This window comes from Arvicola amphibius, chromosome 2 (genome assembly GCF_903992535.2).
Source record: "Arvicola amphibius chromosome 2, mArvAmp1.2, whole genome shotgun sequence".
Lineage (NCBI taxonomy): Eukaryota > Metazoa > Chordata > Mammalia > Rodentia > Cricetidae > Arvicola > Arvicola amphibius.
Window position 1 is genome coordinate 188,159,846 of NC_052048.2, and position 23,806 is coordinate 188,183,651.

A 23,806-nucleotide genomic window follows, 5' to 3' on the forward strand; every position below is an offset into this window, starting at 1 on the left:
GCGTGCACACGCACGCGTGCACACACATATACTCTTGGGAATATGTAGGATCAGAAGAGTAAAGAATGCTGAAGGATAAAGAATGCAGAAGAGTAAAGAATGTAAAGGGATTAAGAGTGTGAGAAAAATAAGAATGAACAAGGCTAAAAAATGTAGAAAAATGAAGAGAAAAACATTATAAAATAGTTTTAACAAGAATTGCAATTGAAATCAGAATTTGGACAGAGAATTAGAAGAAAAGGTGTATTTAAAATAATTCCTCAAGGGCTATAGACATAGCTCAGAGATAAAGAGCACACACTATCATTGCAGAAGACCAGAGCATAGTTCCCAGCAACCATGTCAGGAAGCTCTACAATCCCTGTGCCTGCAGAACAAAGGCATATAACACCTCTTTTCTTTACAGGCCCCTTCCTTTCATGCATGTACCTCAACACAGGCACACATATATTTGAAACTGGTATAGAATCTAAAAATTTCTTTGTCTTGAATTTTTAGTCACCATGGACTATCGAAACTCTCAGCTTTTGAAAGATTAAGAAAAAACAAAGCAAGGAAGACACAACACTGTGTCTTAGCACATAAAAGTCACCAGCCATCAGTTCTCTTCATGCTCAATTTCAGTTTGTCCAAAAAGTACTCAAATAACTTGGTAGTTTGTAATAGCTGCAGTTTCACGTTATCTATCTTAAGGTATAAATATACAGTCTACCATGAATCATGTCTAAACAGGGGTGTATGGTTTCTTTATATTAAAACAAAATATATTCTACCTATTAAAAATCATTAATAATTATCATGCAAAAATTACTGAAAATGACAAGCACATTCACCGTAGAAGGATATGTGTAAATCCTTATTGTTAGATTAATGCTTTATTATTTGCACTTTCTCAATGCTCGCACCCTTTTCTCCTTTAGCATCAGGATTTCTGAGAACACCAAATAATAGAATGCAAGAATATAATGTTCACAGTGATAGAGCAGGAAAAATATATTTATTCTGATTTTATTTTAGGAGGAGGGAGAAAGAGAAATGGATATGGAACAGGTTATACATGGAAGAGGATAGAATTCAGTTGGCAGCCTTGGTCTCCTGAATCTAGCTCAGGTAGTTCCCTCTCACTGCACAGCCTGTACCCCAGGAGAAAATGCCCTGGATCTCTCCATCACAGATGACAGGACCACCAGAGTTCTTCTGGCTAGAAAGAAAAGATCATGATCATATGCTATACTGATGGGAAAGAAGGGACTCCAATATGGTTGTCCTTTATCATGGAGCCCCTGTATCAGGTACTGACATCCTGAAAAGCAATGCAGAATCCATGCATATCTAATTGTAATTTTCCATCCTTGTTGATCCTTTCTTTATAACCATGTGTTTCTTAATTGGCATATAAGGTCAGGAAAACCAGAGGGCTTCAGGTAGTACTTGTTGTCTTTCAAAAGAGATCACATCCCATAAACCAGTTTCTCAGAAATTTGCCTTTTTGTACTATTTATATATCATCTTCTGTACTTCTTTTACCCTTGATCTAAATCATTAATTTTACAGTGGGAAAACCTCTTTGTTTGTTTTTCCAAATAGGATTTTGTTATCTCACTTGAAGTCTTCCAAAGATATGCATGTGTCTCAGCCAGGAGAAATATACTGAAGAGGAAAGCGATTAATTTTTGGAGAAGTGAAACAACACTTAATTACTGGATTCCTTTCCTCCCTCCAGGAAGCCCGGGCAGAACATGTTGCTGGCGATCTTACCTGGGTAGGAATTGTTGCATGAACTGGCAGAAAGGACAGGGGCTTCCAGGCACTGAAGAACTGCTGGGTATTTGCCTGTTGAGAGAGAAAAAAAGGAAGAATACTCAATAACATCCATGAAATTTCTAATTCTTTCAATTTGTCAAACATTTGTAATTTAAAACTTAGTTTGTCTTAGAAGGTTTGTTTTTCATTAACTTTAACTAAGAATCTGTTCTTTTTATGACAAAAACATTATTGGCTTTGGTTTTTAAATACTGAAGCAGTGTTTCCCCCAAGAGGTAAATACCTCAGGAACTACAAATCCTGGACCATCTCTTCTTTTGTGTCGAGTTTTCACTCCCATCACATTCCTGATTGCACCAGTTAAATACCACAGCATCTTGATAATAGTTCATCTTACTGTGTTTTTCACATTGTCTCAGAAGAGCAATCTTTTGAACTCCAGATAGTCCATTTCAAGGTTTTCCACACTGAAAACTTCTGGGCGTATGGATCACAGTGAGAATTTGGCCATGTTGACCACTAGTATACCTCCCATATTTCATATCTGTACACAATGAACTTACATTCCATTGACACTTACCCCCAAGGTTCACAGTATTCCCCCAGCCAGACACAAGGCCCTGAGCCCCTGTAGATGGGCAGTATCTGGGCAGAGAGATTGTGGACACTTGGGAGTTGAAGCTGGCAGGTAACTTCAGTTTAATTAGCACGATATCATTGTTTGTGGTGTCTTTGTTGTACTTGGGGTGGCAAATTATCTTATCTGCTTCAATGAACTGCTCACCACCCTCAATGATATGAATATGGTGAAGTCTCCTGAATTAAAAGATTGAGGATTTCTTGGCATTCCTGTTGAGCTATTTCTCTTACAAGATCAAAGTTCAGGAGCATAAAAACACAAGCACCATCTTCTTAAAGCACCTAATACTATAAAGATTCTGTAGTTATGCCCTACCACACATGTACAGGATAGAAGATTCTTTAGTTTTTGGCCAGTCAGTGCAGATTCACAAAGTGTCGTCCTCTTAGAGGTGATGAGAGAGGATGCATGGACCTTAGATTACAGGAATTGGAGTATAGTTCCCTTACCAGTTATAACAGTGAGCTGCAGAAAGTTCCCATTGGTCACTGCAGTGGGAACCACCACAGTGATGTCCAATGTCACCACACTGGTGTTCTGCACCCAGTCTGCTCAACCTGCTCCTTCAAATTGTCCTCCTCCTCCTGCCCATGACCCAAGTTTCCCCAGGAGATCTCTTCTATTTCCCTTTCCTACGGAAATCCATGCATCCCTTGAGCCTTCTTTGTTATCAGACTTCTCAGGGGCTGTGGATTGTAGATTGGTTATCCTATACTTTACTCCTAATATACACTTATGAGTGAGTATATGCTATGTTTGTTTTCTGGGTCTGGGTTACCTCATACAGAATTTCAAATGGCCAAAAGATACTTAAGGAAATGTTCAATGTCCTTAACTGTCAGGGAAATGCAAATCTAAAGAACTTTGAGATACCATCTTACACCTGTCAAAATACCTAAGACCAAAAGCACTAATGATAGCTAATGAGGATGTGGAGTGAGGGAACACTCATCCATTGCTGGTGGGAATGTAAACTGGTACAACCACTTTGGAAATCAGTATGATGGTTTCTCAGAAAATTGGGGATCAACTTACCTCAGGATCCAGCAAACCACTCTTGGGAATATACCTAAAACATGCTCAATCATACTACAAAAGCATTTGTTTAACTATGTTCACAGCAGCATTAATTGTAATAGCCAGAACCTGGAAACAACCTAGACATCCCTCAACTGAAGAATGGATAAAGAAAGTGTGGCATATTTACACATTAGAGTACTACTCAGAATGCTTTTTCTAGTTCTGTCCTTTTGCCTGCAAATTTCATGAGGTCATTGTTTTTTGTTTGTTTGTTTGTTTGATTTTACAACTGAGTAATACTCTATTGTATAAATGTACCTCGTTTTCCTTTTCCTTATCCATTCTTCATTTGAGGGGTTTAGGTTGTTTCCAGGTTCTGGTTATTATGATTAATTCTGCCATGAGCATAGTTTAGCAAGTGTTCTTGTGGTATGATGGAGCATGTTTTGTATATATGTCCAATATTGCTATAGGTGGGTCTTGAGGTAGATTGATTTTCATTTTTTTCTGAGAAACTGCCATATTGATTTCCAAAGTGGCCATACCAGTTTGCACTCCCACCGGCAGTGGGGAAAGGTTCCCCTTACACTACATCCTCTTTAACATAAGCTATCATCAGTATTTTTGATCTTAGCTATTCTGACAGGTGTAAGAGGGTATCTCAGAGTCATTTTGGGTTGCATTTCCCTGATGAATAAGGATGTTGAAAAATTCTTTAAGTGTATTTCAGTCATTTGAGATTCTTCTGTTGAGAATTCTTTTGTTTAGATCTGTACCCCACTTTTTAATTTGATTATTTGGTATATTAATATCTAGCTTCTTGAGTTCATTATATATTTTGAAGACTAGCCCTCTGTCAGGTATGGAGTTAGTGAAGATCTTTTCCCATTTGGTAGGCTACTATTTTGTTTTATTTATAGTATCCTTTGCCTTATAGAAACTTCTCAGTTTCAGGAGGTCCCATTTATTCATTGGCAATCTTAGTGTCAACGCTACTGGTGTTATATTTTGAAAGCAGTCTCCTGGGATAATGAATTCAAGCTTAATTCCACTTTCTCTTCTATCATGTTCAGTGTAACTAACTGGATTTATGTTAAGTTTTCTGATCCATGTAGATTTGAGTTTTGTGCAGGGTGATATAAAGGATGTATTTGCATTCTTTTCCCTGCTGACCTCCAGGGATGCCAGCACCATTTGTTGAAGATGCTTTCTTTTCACCTTTGTATATTTTTGGCTCCTTTGACACAAATCAGATGTTCATAGGTATGTGGATTTATATCAGTTTCTTTGGTTCAATTCTGTTGTCATACCTATCTGTTTTTATTCCAATACCAAGCTTTATTTTTTTATTGCTGTAGCTCTATATAAGAGCTTGAAGTCGGCGATAGTGTTACCTCCAGAAGTTCTTTTATTGTACAGGATTGTTTTAGCTAACATGGGTGTTTTGTTTTTCCATATGAAGTTGAGTATTGTTCTTTCAAGGTCTGTGAAGAATTGTGTTGTGATTTTGGTGAAAATGGTGTTGAATCTGTAGACTTTACTTTTGCTAAGATTGCTATTTTTAATATGTTAATCCTACTTATCGATGAGCATTGACAATCTTTCAATTTTCTGATATCTTCAATTTTTTTCTTCAGAGACTTAAAAATCTTGTCATACAGGCCTTCCACTTGTTTTGTTAGTTATCCATGATATTTATACTTTCTGTGGTTATTGTAAAGGATGTTATTTCTCTGATTTCTTTCTATTTTGTTTAACATTTGTATATAAGAGGGTTACTGATTATTTTGAGTTCATCTTTATCCCACCACATTACCAAAGGTGTTTATCAACTGTAGGTGCACCCTGGTAAAATTTGTGGGGTCATTTATGTATACTATCATATCGTCTGCAAATAGCAAAAGTGTGACTTCCTCCTTTCCTATTTCTATCCCTTTGATTTCCTTTTGTTGTCTTACTGCTCTGCTAGAACTTTGAGTTCTATATTGGATTAATACAGGGAGAGTGGACAGCCCTAACTTCCTCCTGATTTTAGTGGAGTCACTTTGAGTTTCTCTCCATTCGATTTGATTTCAGCTGTTGACTTGCTGTGTATTGTTTTTATTATGTTTAGATGTGTTTCCCGTATTCCTGATCTCTATAAGACCTTTATCTTGAAGGAGTTTTGGATTTAATCAAAGGCTTTTTACTTTCAGTTTCCTTTTATGGTGAATTACATTGATAGGTTTTTATATGGTGAACCATCCCTGAATGTCTGGGATGAAGCCTACTCAATTATTGTGGATGATTTTTTTAATGTGTTCTTGGATTCTATTTGCCAATATTTTATCGAGTACTTTTGTTCACCTTTGCCCAACATCTCACGTTAGCATCAAGATTCAAAAGATTTAGAGCAGAGAAAAAGTTTTATTTTCATATAGATTATAGAGACAGAAGGAAGGTCACCAGGATTTGACACCCAAAGGGATATAGGGAATTAGTTTTCTGAAATGGTCTGATGAATCCAGTTCAGGTAGTTGCAGACTTTGGTGTAGACACCAGGTTTCCCTTTCTGAGCACAGCCATCGCCCCAGGAAACAACACCCTGGACTTTTCCATCACAGACCACAGGGCCACCAGAGTCCATCTGGGCAACAATGATAAGATATTTAAATTTGGTTATACACTGAGGAAGAATGGGATTAAAGATGTTCTTCATTGATACTGGGAGCATTTTTGCAGGTTATTGATCCTCCACAAAGCACTGGCTACGCTTAAAATTCCGTTATCAATCTATTCAATATAACTATCTATATTTTATTCATTTTTGTGTCCTCACCTCTTCTAAAATCATTATATGGGAGGGTGCAGAAAAGATTGAGAGCTTCAAAGATCTAATATAACACATAAACTCTGTCTCTTTAATAAGGACTCCATCCCACAATACAAGGTTGCTTGGGTTTACAAAGCATCGGCTCTTTGGCCCTTTACCCATCCCATAATATTCATCATTACACTGCAAAGAGAAAACCAAAGTCTTTCATCTCCCAGATTGAGTGCCAGGCACAGATTTACAATTTTGTTTCCTAGGAGAAATATGGTAGATAATGGAGGTAGACCATTGTGATAGAGATAGACAACAAGAGTCTCACCTGGCAAGAATCTTTTCCACCTTCCAGGAAGCCAAGACAGAACATGTTGCTAGTGATTCTACGTGGGTAAGCCGTGTGACAAACTGAGTCTGACAGGACAGGAGCATCCAGACACTGAAGAAGTGAAGGAATCTCAGCTGCAGATTCTGAGGGTGAAAACTGAATTATTTATACTGACTCGATATTTATTTCCTACTTTCTATTACTTTTTAAGAGTGTCTCTCTCACTCACATTCAAAGCTTCTTCTAGTTTTGAGGGCACCAGGCATGAGTGTGGTATGCAAGTAACTGTGCATTTGTATACACGTGTGCATGCACATACACACATGAACACAAGCACACACAGACAAGACATGCATAAACATGCATAAAACATAAACAATAAAAATATAAAAATTATTCATAATGTAGAGGAGGTTTTTTAGTTTGAATTTTAAATAGTTTTACTCATCAGTTTTACTCCTCTTCTGGCATTGATATCAGTGGCCACTGCTCTCAACTCTAGAGGCTTCTTCCAGCATTGAGTTCAGTGGCCTCTCTTATAGATAATTTATTTATAGTATGTACCTCATCAGTAATCAAGATGTAGTCAAACTCCCTGACATTTTTCTATGTTCATTTTTTTTCTGTCTCCATGGGATCATTGTTTGAAGCTTTCTAACTTCAGCTAGCGTTTCTCAAATGGCAAGTTCAAAGCTGTCGTCTGAGAACCATACTCTGAATGAGAATTGTATTAATGGTCATTAAGGTGCTATTCACTTCCAAAACTCACACATACTACTGTATATTCATGGGGACACTTACCTTTCAGAAAGCCCCAGCCAGAAACAAGACATTTCGTATTAGCTACTGGACAGGATTCCGGCAGAGGGATAGTAGATACTTGAGAGTTGAGGGTAGCTGGTGATTTCAGCTTAATCAGCATGATGTCATTGTCAACAGTCCACATACTATAATCAGGATGGGGGATGATCTTAGCTGCATCAATGAACTGCTCACCACCTTCAATTTTATGAATGTTGTGTTCCCCAAGACGCACCTGTATTTTGCTGGATTTAAGGATGACAAGTTTTAGTGTCCTTGTTCAGCTCGTGTCTAGGTAGTCATGCTGGTGGGACTTTGTGGGTATATTTCTGACCAAGGATGACACCAATAGAAAGGCTAAGGTACTGGGGAAAGGCCCTGAGGTCTCAATCCTACTCTCAAGTATCTACTATCCCAACTGCTACTGAGGGACAAGTCCATCAATTGGTTATAGCCAATATCAAATGATCAACCCTGAACACAACATTATAGGAACACTATATATACATAATATAAAAACATACAGGTAGCTTTATAGAGACCAAGCAGGTTACACACACACACACACACACACACACACACACACACACACACACATATGTAAGAACAATTAATGATAAAAAAAGGTTGTGAGTTTGAAAGAACCTAAGGAGGGGTGTATGGGAAAAGGAAGTGAAGGGAGGAAAGGGAATGGAAAATTATGCAATTATACCATAATATCAAAAAAGGAAACAATTTAAAAAGTTTAAGTATGCAACATAAATACCCTTTCCTTTCTCTAACCCCCTCAATCATGGACATAACCATAACTCTATTTAAACACTATATCACTGAAATAATCCTGGCATAGGTTACAGAATTTCTTAGTGTCTCTGCCCCCAGATACTCATAGCCCACCATAGTCTTATAATTGGGAGGCATCGGAACAGAAACCAAGCATATCTTACAAAACATTTCTATGTGGAAAGAAGATTGATAAATACTGACTGCAACATTCTAGAAATTGTTGGAATCCCCAGGAAAGAGGTTTAGAAATGAATTTAGGGAAGACCTCAAATTATTTTTACTTGTCTGTGGGACTGAAAATATGATGTGCTTTCTTAACCTGATGTGTGGTCTTGTTCTGATTGATCTGCAATTAATAGGCTTGGATTGGTTAGCTCTTCTAAGGATCCATCATCAATCACGCTCCTCTCTCTTTTGCACCATAATTCAGGAAGACAGAAATGAACTGTAAGGGTATACACCGATGTAAGCTTATCTCATAATAAATGTTTCACAATAAATTAATACCATACTTAATAAAACTGTGGGATGACCAACGAGTCTCATAGAATCAGAATGCTTTATCTATCAAGCATAGATCTGCCTTTTGCCAACTTGAACTTGGTAGGCCTTTAGAATAAAGTGGTTTTAGAGCATAAGGATGTGAATATTGGCTACTTACGGAGAATAACAGTGAGCAGCAGACAGCACCCACTGGTCAGTGATGAGAGATCCCCCACATATGTGAGATCCATCATTCAGTGACACTTGGTAGGGGACGGAATGCTTCTGACAAGTGTAGCCCCCAACGATCCTATCATCATTCTCCTCAGGGAGGAAGGAAGCTGTGAGAGAAAAGCGAGGAGCTCTCTGTTATATGGCCCTATCATATTATTTCATGCACCAGGAAGCCTTATTTCAGACTAAGGCCAAAAGAGATGACAATGTTCTCCAGTATCACACAGTCAAGGCATATCCATGTTATAGTTGATGACTTGATTGGATTTGCAGCCACCTGGAGGACTTTGTATCTTTGTGAGGTTATTTCCATGGTGGTACAACTGCAGAAGGAAGACTCACTCTAATCATGAGTGGCAACATTCTGTGGGGTACGAATCCATACTGAATCAAAAGGGGAGGGGAGAAAGCCTGATGAGCACCAGTGATATCTCTCTGCTTCCAGACTGTCAGTGTCATAGAGCCCACCACCTTACTCTCCCACTACCACTACTATGGGCCATTTCCAGCACAGCTTTCCAAGGCTGATCATACCCTCTTCAACATGAGCCAAAACAGTATTTCTTTCTTTAAATTCTTCCTGTCTGATTTTGTCACAGCAGTGAGAAAAGTGACTAATGTAACTGACTTTAATCCTTGTGATCATTCATTATTCTGCACCTTGAACACAAATCTTATTAATATAGTGTTGAATAGGCAAGTACTATTGAAATATATGCTCTTATTGATTAATACTTTATTATGACATATATATATAAATATATTCCATTCACATACACATATAACTCATATACAAATCAGAAGCCCTTTAGAAAATAAATGTCCTATCACCACCGCATAAGATTTAGCTATTTAGAACCATAACCTCATCAATTTCCATAAAAGTATATAGAAAGATTTGCAATATGGGGTGGACATAGTTTAGTAGACTTAATTTGCCATGCAAGACTGGGACCTGAGTTCAGCTCTCTAGCATCCTCCTGAAAGTCAGCCACTGTGATATACTCTACAGCCCCTACCCTGGATTGGGGAGAGTAAACAATTGGAGACAGAGACATTAATCAGAACCCACTGGCCAATCAGTTAAGATGAAAATAGAAAATATTATGTTCAGTGAGAGACCATGTCTCAAAAGTGTACGGTAGAGGATGACAGAGAAAGATGTACAAGGTTGACGTCTGATCTTTACATTTACAGGTGAGTACACCACCTGTACACCACGCGCACGCACACACACACACACACACACACACACAAGCACACACACCACAAAGAGAAAACTTCCAGGAGTTTTCTTGGAGTATGTTTGTGGTCGCTGATGAAATGATAATGGAAAAGTTACTTCCATAAGTTAATGAAAAGGGAACTTTAAAAAGCCATCAGAGAATACTCTGTCATATAAAGAAATGACTACTTTGATTTTGTATTTAATCAACTTCTTTCTTGGAGTTGAGAATTAATTACCATATTACTTGTCAATCTATGAGTTCTAGAATATGAATTCTAGACTAACATGTCTACAGTGAGTTTCAGAACAGTATGATAAACCTATAGGTGACATTTTTATCTCAATGAAACAAAACCCTCTTGTCTACAAACACAAGAACACAAGTGAAAGAAAAAAATCAATTTGAATCTATTTTTATTATCATCTGACTATCCTTCCATCATCAAACAAGTCAGTCAGCATTTTCATATTTCCTATCTATAGAGATTTCTTAGAGTCCCACACTTACTTTATTCAAAAATATTAGTTGGATTATCCAAAATTTCAAATAATTTTATAAAAGAAACTTCTAGAAAAGTATACAAATGCATTAAATTTATACCTTTTTACATTAGAAAATTAAGCATTAAATTTTAATAAAATTTTAGTAGCATTAAAATTAATTTAGTGGTATGAAAACATTTATTTTTATCACAAAAGTTTGACTTGTGAGTTTATATTAGAGAGTTTTCACTTAAAAAGTGCCTGAAAACACAGTCTGAGATTTTTATCAATGAGAATAAAATGTTTGCATCTGTTGGGATTTCCTGGTAAATAACTGCAGCTTCATGTTTAGGGGATTTAGGCTTTGGTGATCATGGTCCCATCAAGTAGTACAGATTACTTTAGCTCTGAATTCTTAGAAGTCAATGGAAGCGCGCGCGCATGTGTGTGTGTGTGTGTGTGTGTGTGTGTGTGTGTGTGTGTGGACTATACTTTCTCTTCAGTTCAAAATTTCTGGAATCTACATGGAAATTCAAAACACATTCTGATTCTTTATGAGATCTCCTCTGAAAATCGGTTCTTGATACTATGAATTTCCACTATCAAGTGAGATTTAATCTCTAATAAGCATAGGCACTATACACTCATGTCTCTACCTTTTGAATTCTTTGCTGTCAGCCCTTATATTCAATGAACATTGTTGTTTTACCCAGAACAAATTACAAACTTATGATTCTGACTCTTGCAGATTCATTAATTTGAAAGACTCACCAACAGTTCCGAGGAGAACAAAGAAGAAAATCTTCATGGTTGCTCACTGGGTCAGGACCAGGTAATAAGACGGAGGTTCTTCTCATGAGTACTTATACCTTCAAATCCGTCAACGACACTGTGGTCTCAGGTGCCAAAAAGTGATTTCACTGGAAACTCACAAATCTAAATTTAGAATCCTATTCGGTGACAGCTGGAGCATAACTCAAGACTTAATTAACTTTTCCCCAGAGAGTTGTGGGAAGGGAAGTGGCAAACCCACCTGGTTGGAACTGGTCTTCCTAAAAGGAAAAATGTATTGGTATGAGGTCACAGGTAACAGCTAAAACTTTCCAGATTCTTAGCCAAATATGTTGATAGCTGTCTTGCTGACATGTGAACAATTTTCCAAGAAATTATCATAAAGACGGAGCTCTTGGTGTACTGGACTGCTTTGACTTAGAATAGTTCTGGCCTATCATGGCAATTGTCATTATTAATGGGACAGATTGTTTTTCTGGTGCAAGTAATCATTTTATTATTTAAAATATAGTAGATTAAGAGAAAAAGCATAGTAATACCTAATTACTTTTTAATAATCTAAACCTTACAAAGTATAAGGGATGTTGAAATCACACTTACATGGGGTTTCAATATCTGTAAAAGCAGTGATCCAGTTACCTTTAGAAAAGAAAGAAAATCAATACATGGAAAATTCTAGAAATAAATAATTCTTAAATTTGAAATAACTTTGACTTGGCACAGTGGCACATTTTTTAGTCTCTGAACCTGAGAGTCAGGAAGATTATAAGTCATCACTAGTTCAAGGCCAGCTTATGCTTTGTAGCATTACCTATTGGCAAAACATCATGATTACAATACATTATAGTATTGTGCTTATTTCACTCACCATTAGTGATGTTATTTTTATTAGAATAACTATAATCTACACTTTTATTTTATATAGAAATAAATTCTTTTTGAGATTTTTTTTACGATTTTCCTTATCATGCATTTATGGATATTTTCAAATGCTTTCTCCAAGGGTGAGGCTATGATTGTGTCCTAAGGTCTCTGTATACATTTATTCTTCTGACAGTCATATGAGATTCCCATCAAATTCATTTCAGAGAGGAATTTTAGAACAAAAGTAGTAGAGTGATGTCCTAATAGCTCACAAGCATTGGTGGAATTAGTCTGTGTTCTTGTGAGATTGATACAGAATTCTTTATCAATGATAATGGCTATGGAGTGTCTATCATAGAAGACATTTGGTGCATTAAATCATTTCGTCCCCACAGACAACTATACAAATATTGTGTTGCTTTAATGTTACTTTTCTTTGTTCTTGAGAACTTCATATGTATATAATGAAGTCTGATCATTTCTCCCCTTTGGCTCATCTTAAATCTCCCCCAAATGGGTCCCTCCCAATTTTATCTCCTCTTATTTTATATTCACTTATTTTATGTATATGTGTGTGTGTGTGCCTGAGTGTATGCACGAGTAAGACATGCATGTGCAAACTTGAGGGGGGCAGAAGGAGGCATCTGATTCCCCTGGAGATGCAGTTAACAGGTAGATGTGAACTACCTCATGAGGGAGCTGGAACTGAACTTAGGTGTTCAGAAAGACTATTAATATACACTCTTATCCTCTTATCCATCTCTCCAGGACCCTAATTTTTCATTAACTCAGTAAGTCTAATTAGCGATTACCCATGTGTATATGTGCTTGAGATCATCCACTGAAGCATGAGAAATCTACTAGAGGCCATACAATAAAAACAAACAAAACAAAATATTCTCCTTTTCTTAAGTGCTAACAAGTACTTATAACTACTTAGTAAGGGATAGGGTTTGGAGAACATCTCCTCTATCTTTGCCTTAAGTTTGGCTTGCTTGACCTTGTGAAAGCCTTGTGCAGGTCACCCTAGATGCTGTGAGCTCATGAGTGTGATAGCCAGGCTATGTCCAGAAGACAGCACTTCATTGCCCTTCTTCCCATCATCCAGCTCTAACATTCTTTCTTCTTCTTCCCCCTGAACCATGGTCGTGATGGTACTGATAGTTATGGTGGTCATGTGAAAGATAATTTTTATTCTCAGCAATCTAGGAAGTTATGAATCTTTCTCCTGAATTATCTCTTTACAAAAAGAAACTTCACTGACCAATACTGAGAACAACTCATATCTATTGGTATCAACAAATATTCAGCAGAAGATTTTACAACATGACGATATAACAAAAATGTAATAGAAGGTTCTACCTGCTTCTCTATGGACATTTGACTAGAATTACAATATAGGCTTGGAAATCTTCCCTCATCGGAGAACGCCACAAATCCAATCAGAATGCAGTGAAGTTACCCCCAAACAATTGTGCTTCTATTATAACAGCTGATATGTGTTGCCTGGTAGGTGGGTACTGAAGCATGCAAGGTTTAGCACTGGGTACTGAAGCATGCAAGGGTTAGCACTGGGTACTGAAGCATGCAAGGGTTAGCACTGGGTACTGAAGCATGAAAGGGTTAGCACTGGGTATTGAATCATGCAAGGGTTAGCACTGGGTACTGAAGCATGCAAGGGTTAGCACTGGGTACTGCAGTATGCACGGGTTAGCCCATAGATATCCTCTAACTTCCTTTTCCAGACTATGGAATGGTGTTGTTCACTTTTAATAGTGGCTTCTTACTTTAATCTACTTTTTAAAAAACTCAGTTACAGATATGATACACAATAATTCATGAGAATTCCTGGACTAGCTGTTTCTTGGCTCATCGAGATGTGACAAGCCACAACTTTGCATCTTGGCCATGATGAATTTTACTATGTCCTTCTTCCTATGATGGAAGAAAAACTCTTGGAAGTTTTGAGTCAGAATTAAACATTCTCAATTAAGATAATTTTTGTTGGTGGTTGTCCACAATGGCACAAATGTAAATAATAGATAGTGTTTGGGTAGTTTCTGTAGGAAAATTAAGCATAGACTCTTGGAACTGGTTTATAGGTAAATGTAGGTAAGTTCAGAGGTGAGCAGCAGATCATACTCAGAACATTGGAAGAGAACCCAATGGGCAGTTCTAGAGTCAGCCTGTAAAACCAAAACATAGACAGAAGTGAAGAAGTTGAGATTGCACTTAGATGTTTAGGAGGAGCCTGGTGTTTCAGGGATGAATTTAGTATTAGATCAGATTCCACTTAGGGAGCTTGTGAGTGGGCTGTGCATGAAAATGAGTTATAATACCCAGGTTGCAATAAAGACCTTAGAACAACAAGGAATCAATTCTCTGTTTTAAAAAGATGATAACTTTGAGTTATGCCTGTCTGGGAGAGAGAGCATGTGTATTGTGTGTGGTAAGGGCAAAGGGATTGTGCAGTCTGTGTTTCTTGGAACTTAATGATGCCAGCATGTGTTTCAGACACTTCAAAGAAGCCACATCATTTAATGCTTATTATCCAGTGTTTGCATTTTGTTTTGCTTCATTCTTCCCTTTTTATTCTATTCCTTGCTTTAATAATGGAAATGCCTACGTTGGGCCCTTGTATACTGGAAGCAGGTAACTTTTTGAGTTTGTATACGCTTAGAATGGAATTTGCTTTGAGTCTTAGAAGTATTTAAAATTTAGGACTTTTGAAAATGTTTGGAACTGTTAAAATAATGAAGATTACAGAACTATGAGAAATCAGCTTGAGTTTTGTGTACAGGCTCTATGGAACTTTTGTCAAGCAGTCTGAACTAACTAAGGAAATAGACTTTCTTCTTCTTACCCATGAGGGTATATGTAAATAGAGACTGCTTGCTTATTTTCTGACTGCTCAGACCCATATAATCACATAGAAACTATATTAATTACAACACTGTTTGACCAATGGCTTAGGTGTCTTTCTAGCAAGCTCTTTTATCTTAAACTGACTCATTTTTATTAATCTATGTATCACCATCATATTGTGGCCTACCAGTAAGTTTCCATCTTTCCTATCATCTTTCTCCTTTGGCAGCTACAAGCATCTCCTTAACTCTGCCTACTCTCTCCACATATGTCTATTTGGATTTTCTGCCTTGTTTTATTCTCCATTGTCATAGACTGAAGCAGCTTCTTTATTAACCAACGGAAACAAAACATATTCAGAGAATACAGAGGAGAATCCCACACCAGGTATATATTTATTTTTCTTTTAAAAACTAAAAGAAGTCAGGGTGCTTTCTTCTGTGTCCTAAAAAATATCTGGCAGTTCTTACATGAAGCAGGAACCCCGAAGGACTGTCTTACTTTCTTTCTTTCTTTTTTTTTTTTGGCAAGTTTAGCAATCACTTGTTTGTGGGTCCTACATATCCAGTTCATACAACATACCATTAAGCAATCCAGGCAAAAACAATTTTTTGCCCAAATGGTTAGCAAACTCTATAAGGATCCTTTTTGATGCCCATCATCTCTTTGAGGTAGATTGATGATTCTAGGAGCAGATATGTCTCATTGTCATGAAAAGCCTGTTGTTCATAAACATTTTAAATGTCATATTTTGTTAGTTATTGAAATGTTTGAGGAATAGCTATCTATTTGAAATATATTTTTGTATATTTAGAAAGCCTAACTAACATTACTACAAGTTTGACTATTATAGATGATTATCTATTAACCTGTATTTTTAATTATACATTACATTTTAAAATGAGCTGCACAAACAAATTATCTTAAACAAGAGCAGAAATATACATATAGCAAAATTGACCTTAAATTTATATTAATAAATCAGGATCTATACCAATGTAAAGTATTTATCTCTATATTATATAACCTTTTATATAAAAATAAAGATTTATAAACAATATTTGGGAATTTGGGCATTGTTTTTTCCAAACTTCTCTTTGTTCTTTGTTGGACGAAGTACTTTTGGGATTTACAGAGACCTTTTAGGGGGTCTTGGTTAATCACACCACATTGTGTGAAAGGAATCTACAAGTTCTCATACTCTGTGGAAACAAAAATTTTTAAAGTAACATATCCTTAGACCCAAATTTTGAAGTCAAGATATCTTTAAAGTGTATATGTTGGTTTACCTTAGCTGCCTCCACAATTACATATCTCTCTGTATTTAGCTTATTTATAGTCAAAAATTAATGAAAACATAATATATATATATAATTTAGACTCTTTGTATATGTTTTATTTTTATGTGACTTATTTTTTATAAGTTTAGAATTCATTTTATTATCTTTACCCTTTTAATTTATACCTGTCTCTACTCTTTTATATTATAGCTGTCTATAGTCTTCTCTCTCTCTCTCTCTCTCTCTCTCTCTCTCTCTCTCTCAGCTTAGGTACATTTATTTAACATTGTGATATATTTAGAGGTTGTTCGTAAGATATTAGAGCTAGTGAATAAGAAGCCTGAGCTAATAGGCCAATCAGTATTGTAATTAATATAGTTATGTGAGATTATTTTGGGTCCTGGTGGTCAGGAAATGAATGATCTTCCTCTGCCTACAAATTTGGTGATCCATGATCAAGTGATGGGTGAAAGGAAGCAGGTGAGGAAACTTGGTTGTAGCTTATTCTGCAGGCTGAGACAAAAGAATGCAGATGCCAGCTCTTTACCAGGGAATACGACAGAAGACTGGCATTATCAATTTTACTTCTCTAAAGTATGTATCAATTTTATCAATGTTTTTAACCAGATACTTACACAAAGCAAGTTAAGGAAGGCTTGTGGGCACATATTTTGAGAAGATAGACCCTTGTGACTGGAAAGGCATGCAGCAGAAACATGACGGCGATGGTCACATTTCATCTAGAGTCAGAAAACTTAGAGAGATAAAGACTTATGTGGTTAGATTTGTTCTTTGCATGTATTCTGGGTGCAAACCCAGCTAAATGGTTTTGCTCAGATTTAAGGTAATCTTCCCTACCTCAATGACCTAAAGTTGGAAAATGTTTTATACGCATGCACAGGGATTTATTTCCAAGTTGATCAGAGATCATGTTAAGTTGAAGGCCAATAAAAGTCATTGCATATGGAAGTGAATTACTGTCATTAAATGTTCTTAATCATGAAAATAATAATTTGTCATAGGAAGATATAATTGCTTGGGTTTGAAATAGAGAATGAAATAAGGTTTCTAGGAATAAAAGTGTCCTGTGTTCTATTTAGGCAACTTTACTGAGTTAAATAGATCTTAAGCACATGTAGGTATATATTTCATGGTAATGGGAGGATTAACTTCTAGACAGTAAAAAAAATATGAAATTACTATTAACCTATCTCATGTATTTTTGTGACAGCATATGTGTTTATGTAAGTAGGCAAGCTTTAAAGTGTTAGTATTAATATGTTTTTGTAATAAAAGAATATAAACCTGAAGTTGACAGTTCAGGGTTATCTTTAAGTTTCTAGCTATTAGAGACATGTTTATCTTTTTTTTTTTTTTTTTTTACCATATTCAATGTTCTTGAAAAACTTGTCAGAATGCAGCTAAACATTATATTATATATACATTTTGGTATGTTGTATATATACAACAAACAGAAGAAGCTCCTTTGAAGGTGTCCCTACTGTTATTAATCATGGGTGTCACAGTTGAGTCCCATGTTTGAGAAAGCCAGTCTTAGAAACCCATGCTCAGTAAGCCAATTAAAAGAATCATGTCAATAGTGGAAAGTAGAAAAGTAGATTTATCAGTGTGGTCACATTGGGAAGATGGACAATGAGATCCATAGAGAACCCTAAGTTCATTATCAAGTACCTGAATTAAGATTCAAGTTTAAATAAAAGGACAAGATTGTGCACATCAAAGCAGTTCCAAGCAATGTGTGGCCCTGCCCACCACTGACCTATCATTTTCTAGGCTTCAGTCTCCCCTTTTAAGGAAATCTGATAAGTTGTGAGAACTTGGTGCTATTACTGTCAATTAGATAGCTTCGCCATTCTAGTTGGAACAGTTTCCTCCTGCTAGTATGAGATTCTTGGGGAAATTCTATTTGCTTTGAGTAGCATTGTTTCAGTACTCTGGAAAACTGATAGACATGGGTGTTTTCTTAGAATATTTCATTTCTGCAAGGTCAAATGATGCTTGGTGGTAATCAGGGGAGAAAACATGTTTGTGTCTTCTCCACATGATAACATAAAAATGCAGATGGCAGCACTATAACCAGGACACCATGACAGTAGAGAAGTTTACCTACATTCCTGGACACATCTATGATTCATAATTGTTTTTGCACATGGTTTTAATTCATATGCAATCTGTACTTGGATGAAGGCTTTGGTGGGGTGAGGTGACTCAGCGACAAAAATTTAGAGGAAATTTAGAGAAAAAGATTTTTAAAAGGCCAGGAAGACACAGCTCTTTGTCTTAGCACATAAAAGTCACCAGGCATCAGTTCTGTTCATGCTCAATTTCAGTTTGTCACAGAAATACTTGAAGAACTTGGCATTTTGTAATAACTAGTTTCATGTTGTCTATCTTAAGATAAAAATATACAATCTATCATAAAGTGAGTCTAAACAGCAGTGTATGGTAGATTTAGATGAAAACAAAATGTATTTTACCAAGTAAAATTACTGAAAATTGGAAGGGCATTCACCACTGTAGTTTCTACGCCCCACACACCATAGAAGGACATGAGCAAATCCTTATTCTTAGATGAGTGTTTCATTATTTACAACTTTCTCAGTGCTCAGACCCTTTTCTCCTTTAGCATCAGGTTTTCAGAGAGCACCGAATAATAGGATGCAAGAATAAAAGATTCACAGAGATGGAGCAGGAGAAAATTTATTTATTCTGATCTCATTTCAGGAGGAGGAAGAAAGAGAAATGGATTAGGAACACATAATTCGTGGAATGGAAGGGAATTCAGTTTTCAGCCATGGTCTCTCGAATCCAGCTCAGGTAGTTGCAGACCTTGGTATAGACACCAGGCTTGCCTCTCATCGCACAGCCTGTACCCCAGGAGACAATGCCCTGGATCTCTCCATTGCAGATGACAGGACCACCAGAGTCCCCCTGGTCAGAAAGTAGGGACCATTACCATATGCTTATGCTGATGGGAGAGAAATCACTTTAAGATGGTTCCCCCTTTATTATGGGGTCAATGACAGATATTGACACCCTGAGAAGTATTGCACTGCCTGCCTACCTACTTGTAATTTTCCATCCTTGTTCATCCTTTCTCTATAACCATGCATTTCCTAATTCCCATAAAAGGTTAAGAAAACCAGAAAGCTTCAGGTATTACTTGCTGTCCTTCAAAAGAGGTCACATGCTTTTATCAGAAATTTGCCTTTTATATACTATTTATATACCATCTTCTGTACTTATTTTACCCTTGATCTTAATCATTAGTTTTACAGTGGGAAAACCTCTTTGTTTGTTTTTCCACATAGGATTTTGTCATCTCATTTGAAATCTTCCAGGTGTCTCAGCCAGGAGAAATGTACTGAAAAGGGAAGAGATTAATTTTTGAAGAAGTGAAACAACACTCACATCACAGGAGTCCTTTCCTCCCTCCAGGAAGCCCAGGCAGAACATGTTGCTGGTGATCTTGCGTGGGTAGGATTTGTTGCATGAATTGGCAGAAAGGACAGGGGCTTCCAGGCACTGAAGAATTGCTGGGTATTTGCCTGCTCAGAGAAAAAAAAAAGTGGAAGAATATTCAATATCTTCCATGAAATCTCTAATGCTTTCAATTTGCCAAACATTCATAATTTAAAAGTTAGTCTTAGAAGATTTTTTTCATTAGTTTTAACTAACAACATTTTTTAAAATGACAATAACATCATTGGCTTAGGGTTTCAAATACTGGGACAGTGTTTCTTCCAAAAGGTAGATACCTCAGGGAACTACAAATCCTTGGTCATCTCTACTATTTGTCTCTAGAGTTTTCACATTCATCACATTCCTGATTGCACCAGTTAAATACCTCAGCATCTTTCCAAAAGCTCATTCTTATTGTGTTTTCCACATTGTCTTAGGAAAGTAATCTTCCGGACTTCAAACAGTGTATTCCAGTATCATCCATTTTGAAACTTCTGGGAGTATGACTTACAGTGAGAATTTGGGCGTGCCAGCACCAATATACCTCCCATATTTCATATTTTACACAATGAAGTTACATTCCATTGACACTTACTTCCAAGTTTCACAGTATTTCCCCAGCCAGACACAAGGCACTGAGCCCCTGTAGATGGGCAGGATCTGGGCAGAGATATTGTAGACACTTGGGAGTTGAGGATGGCAGGTGACTTCAGTTTAATTAGCATGATATCATTGTCTGCGGTGTCTTCATTGTACTTAGGGTGGCGAATTATCTTTTCTGCATCAATGAATTGCTCCCCACCCTCAAGGACATGAATATTGTGTTCTCCTAGGCGAACTTGAAGACTCCTGCATTCAAAGATTGAGGATTTTTTTAGCATTTCTGTTGAGCTGTTTCTCTTACAAACTCAAAGTACAGAGCATTAAAAAACCATCTACTTAAACAAACACCATCTACTTAAAGCATCCAATACTGTACAGACTGTGTAGTTAAGGTACCACAAATGTACAGGATAGAGAATTCCTTAGTTTTTTTTTCTTTTTTCTTTCTTTCTTTCTTTCTTTCTTTCTTTCTTTCTTTCTTTCTTTCCTTTTTTTTTTTTTGGTTTTTCAAGACAGGGTTTCTCTGCAGCTTTTTTAGAGCCTGTCCTGGAACTAGCTCTTGTAGACCAGGCTGGCCTCGAACTCACAGAGATCCACCTGCCTCTGCCTCCCGAGTGCTGGGATTAAAGGCATGCGCCACCACCGCCCAGCTGAGAATTCCTTAGTTTTTGTCCTATCAGTACAGATTCACAAAGAGCCATCCCTTTGGAAGTGGTGAGAGAGACTGATGGGCTTTAGATTATAGGAATTTGAGTATTGTTCTGTTACCGTTCATAACAGTGAGCTGCAGACAGTACCCATTGTTCACTGATGAGGGAGCCACCACACAGATGTCCAAAGCCATCATTCAAGGACACCTGGTAAGGAATGGAATTCTTTGGACAATTGTAGCCTCCAATGATCTTGTCATCATCATCACTATTAAAAGGGAGAGCAACTGGGGAAGAATTTTGTATCATTAGCACAAGAAGTCTTGTCTCAAAACTTGTCATCTGCTTTAAGTTTGTACAGAACAACCAGAAAATCAATGTGCCTTCCTGTTGAGTTAAATATTGGCATAGTGTTTTAAATATTTTAAAATATTCTTAAATTTAGCATATACTCTTTTAATATCACTGTTAATACAATTTAAATTTGTAAAAGTTATTTTTATTGTATTCATAATGTCTGTCTGTCGACCTCTCTCTCTCTCTTTCTACCCCCCACTCTCTCTCTCTTTGTGTGTGTGTGTGTGTGTGTGTGTGTGTGTGTGTGTAGCATAGTGCTCCTGTGGAGGACAAAAACAACTTCAAAGTGACTATCTTTCCTTAGTCCTAAGTCTTAGGGGCAGGGACCTTTATGTAAGGAGCCATTTTCCAGCCAAAAAAAAAAACTTTAACTAATTTTTTAGCCTTCTTTATACCTAAAACATACAAATAATTGAATGAGTTAATTTGTTAGATAAAATGTTTACATCATTTAATCACTGTCCTTTGCTTTTCTTTCCAAAACTTTCCTTTTATGCTAGTTATCCACTGGACATAAATCAATGCATTTAACATTTTTAATGAGCACTGATCTCTTAGTTTTGGCAAATAATATTTTTATTATTCATACTTAATTCCATACATTTATATAATTTATATTGGCAATATCCACCTCCAAATTTTCTTGTAATTATAAAAAGTGTAATAAAACTCCCTGTACCATACATTCCAATATCTAAAAATGATGGTCAAGTTTCCAAACATAAGAGAATTTACTAAATCAAAACTGATTTAAATATTAGTAATTTAAGATGAAACAATACCACTCTTGGGCATATACCTAAAGGATGCCCATTCATATCACAAGGACATTTGCTCAACTGTGTTCATAGCAGCATTATTTGTAAAAATCAGTACCTGGGAACAAACTAGATGCCTCTCAACTGAAGAATGGATAAAGAAAATGTGGTACATTTACACAATGGAACACTACTCAGTGGTAAAAAAACAGTGACATCTTGGAATTGGTAGGCAAATGGATGGAAGTAGAGAAAAACATTCTGAGTAAGTTATCTCAGACCCAGAAAGACAAATATGGTATGTACTCACTCATAAGCAAATATTAGATGTAAAGCAAAGGATTAACAGCCTGTAATCCACAACCCCAGAGAAGCTAGGTAACAAGGAGAACCCTGAGAAAGACATACATGGATCCGCTTAGGAAGGGGAAATAGACAAGATCTCCTGAGAAAACTGGAAGGGGGGAATGAAAGGAGAATGAAAAGGAAGGGGAAGGGGAGTTGAGGGAAGGGAACATGGGAACAGAATTGCTAAGATGAGGGAAGGAGAGGGAGAGAGAGAGAAAGAGAGAGAGAGAGAGAGAGAGAGAGAGAGAGAGAGAGAGAGAGAGAGAGAGAGAGAGAGAGAGAGAGAGGAGGGGGGAGTTATATTGATAGAGGGAATGGGGTTAGGGAGAAATCTAGTGCTAGGGAAACTCCCAAGAATCTACAAGAATGATCCCAGTTAAGACATAAGCAGTAGTGGAGAGGGTGCCTTAATTGGCCTTCCCCTATAATCAGGAGGAAGTGGGAACTGAGATTGTATGTAAAATAAGAAAAGGGTTTTTTAAAAATTAAAAGATAAATTAATTAAAAATTTAGTTGCATTAGCCAAGAACATCTTCTGTTGTTTATTATTGAATGACAGCATGATATAAGACTGATTTTTTATTAGTAAATATTTTGTGAGACAGAGTCTAGTGTTTTTATACATGGGTAATAGCATATCTCTTTCAATTCTGAATAAATAAGCAGACTTTGGTCTTCTATGGAATCAGAATTTAATGTTCTCACCCTCTTCTTGGAGTATATAAGAATTCTAATTATTTACTACTCCTTCATAGGATGAGGAACACACATATTCATGCCATGCACCCTTTCTTTTCTTTTCTTGACTACCCATAGAATATATAAATGGAGCAAATAGTGTTGCTTGGTCACTTTTAGCTATTTCCCCTTGGGTTAGATACTCAAAATGGCCTTTACTGTTTTGTCAAACCCACAAAGTACAAGCTTGCATGTATGATAGATGATTAGTAAAATGTTCTTTGAAAGACTCACCAGCTGCTCCAAGGAAGGCAAAGACGATGAAGATCTTCATGGCTTCTTGGTGTGTCTGAAGGGGACACTAGGATGAAGGCTTTTCATTCACAGCTATTTATACCTATAGTTTGGGTTTCAACAGACAGGAACACAGTGCCAACAAAGGTGATATCATTGAAGAAACACAAAACCAAATTTAGTGTTCTTTTCTATGATTAATGAAAGGTGATTCAGCACCAAGTTTCCACATCACCTTTCTGCCCAGTTTTCCATAAAGGT

The 23,806-nt window shown here is 36.8% G+C and overlaps 2 protein-coding genes and 1 pseudogene across 4 annotated transcripts; all 3 read right to left on the reverse strand.

The window, feature by feature from the left end:
• Positions 1–1,101: 1,101 nt before the first annotated feature.
• Positions 1,102–4,618, reverse strand: LOC119807400 (annotated as a pseudogene).
• Positions 4,619–5,900: 1,282 nt separating this feature from the next.
• Positions 5,901–11,381, reverse strand: LOC119806828 (trypsin V-A-like). Its single transcript, XM_038318865.1, has 5 exons — positions 11,345–11,381; positions 8,807–8,969; positions 7,354–7,604; positions 6,556–6,692; positions 5,901–6,050 (listed from the first exon to the last, which is right to left on the reverse strand). Exons 1-5 carry the CDS (start codon positions 11,379–11,381, stop codon positions 5,901–5,903), a joined length of 738 nt encoding a protein of 245 aa, XP_038174793.1.
• A 7,795-nt stretch (positions 11,382–19,176) lies between these two features.
• LOC119806814 (trypsin-4) lies at positions 19,177–23,585 on the reverse strand. 3 transcript variants are annotated; one of them, XM_038318850.1, is made up of 5 exons: positions 23,546–23,585; positions 21,229–21,397; positions 20,453–20,703; positions 19,807–19,943; positions 19,177–19,326 (listed from the first exon to the last, which is right to left on the reverse strand). In XM_038318850.1, the coding sequence occupies exons 1-5, from the start codon at positions 23,583–23,585 to the stop codon at positions 19,177–19,179; spliced, it is 747 nt and encodes a 248-aa protein (XP_038174778.1). The 3 variants fall into 3 exon arrangements, with proteins under 3 accessions (XP_038174778.1, XP_038174777.1, XP_038174776.1); XM_038318849.1 differs by having other exon boundaries at positions 20,453–20,706; XM_038318848.1 differs by having other exon boundaries at positions 20,453–20,748.
• Between the last annotated feature and the right edge of the window lie 221 nt (positions 23,586–23,806).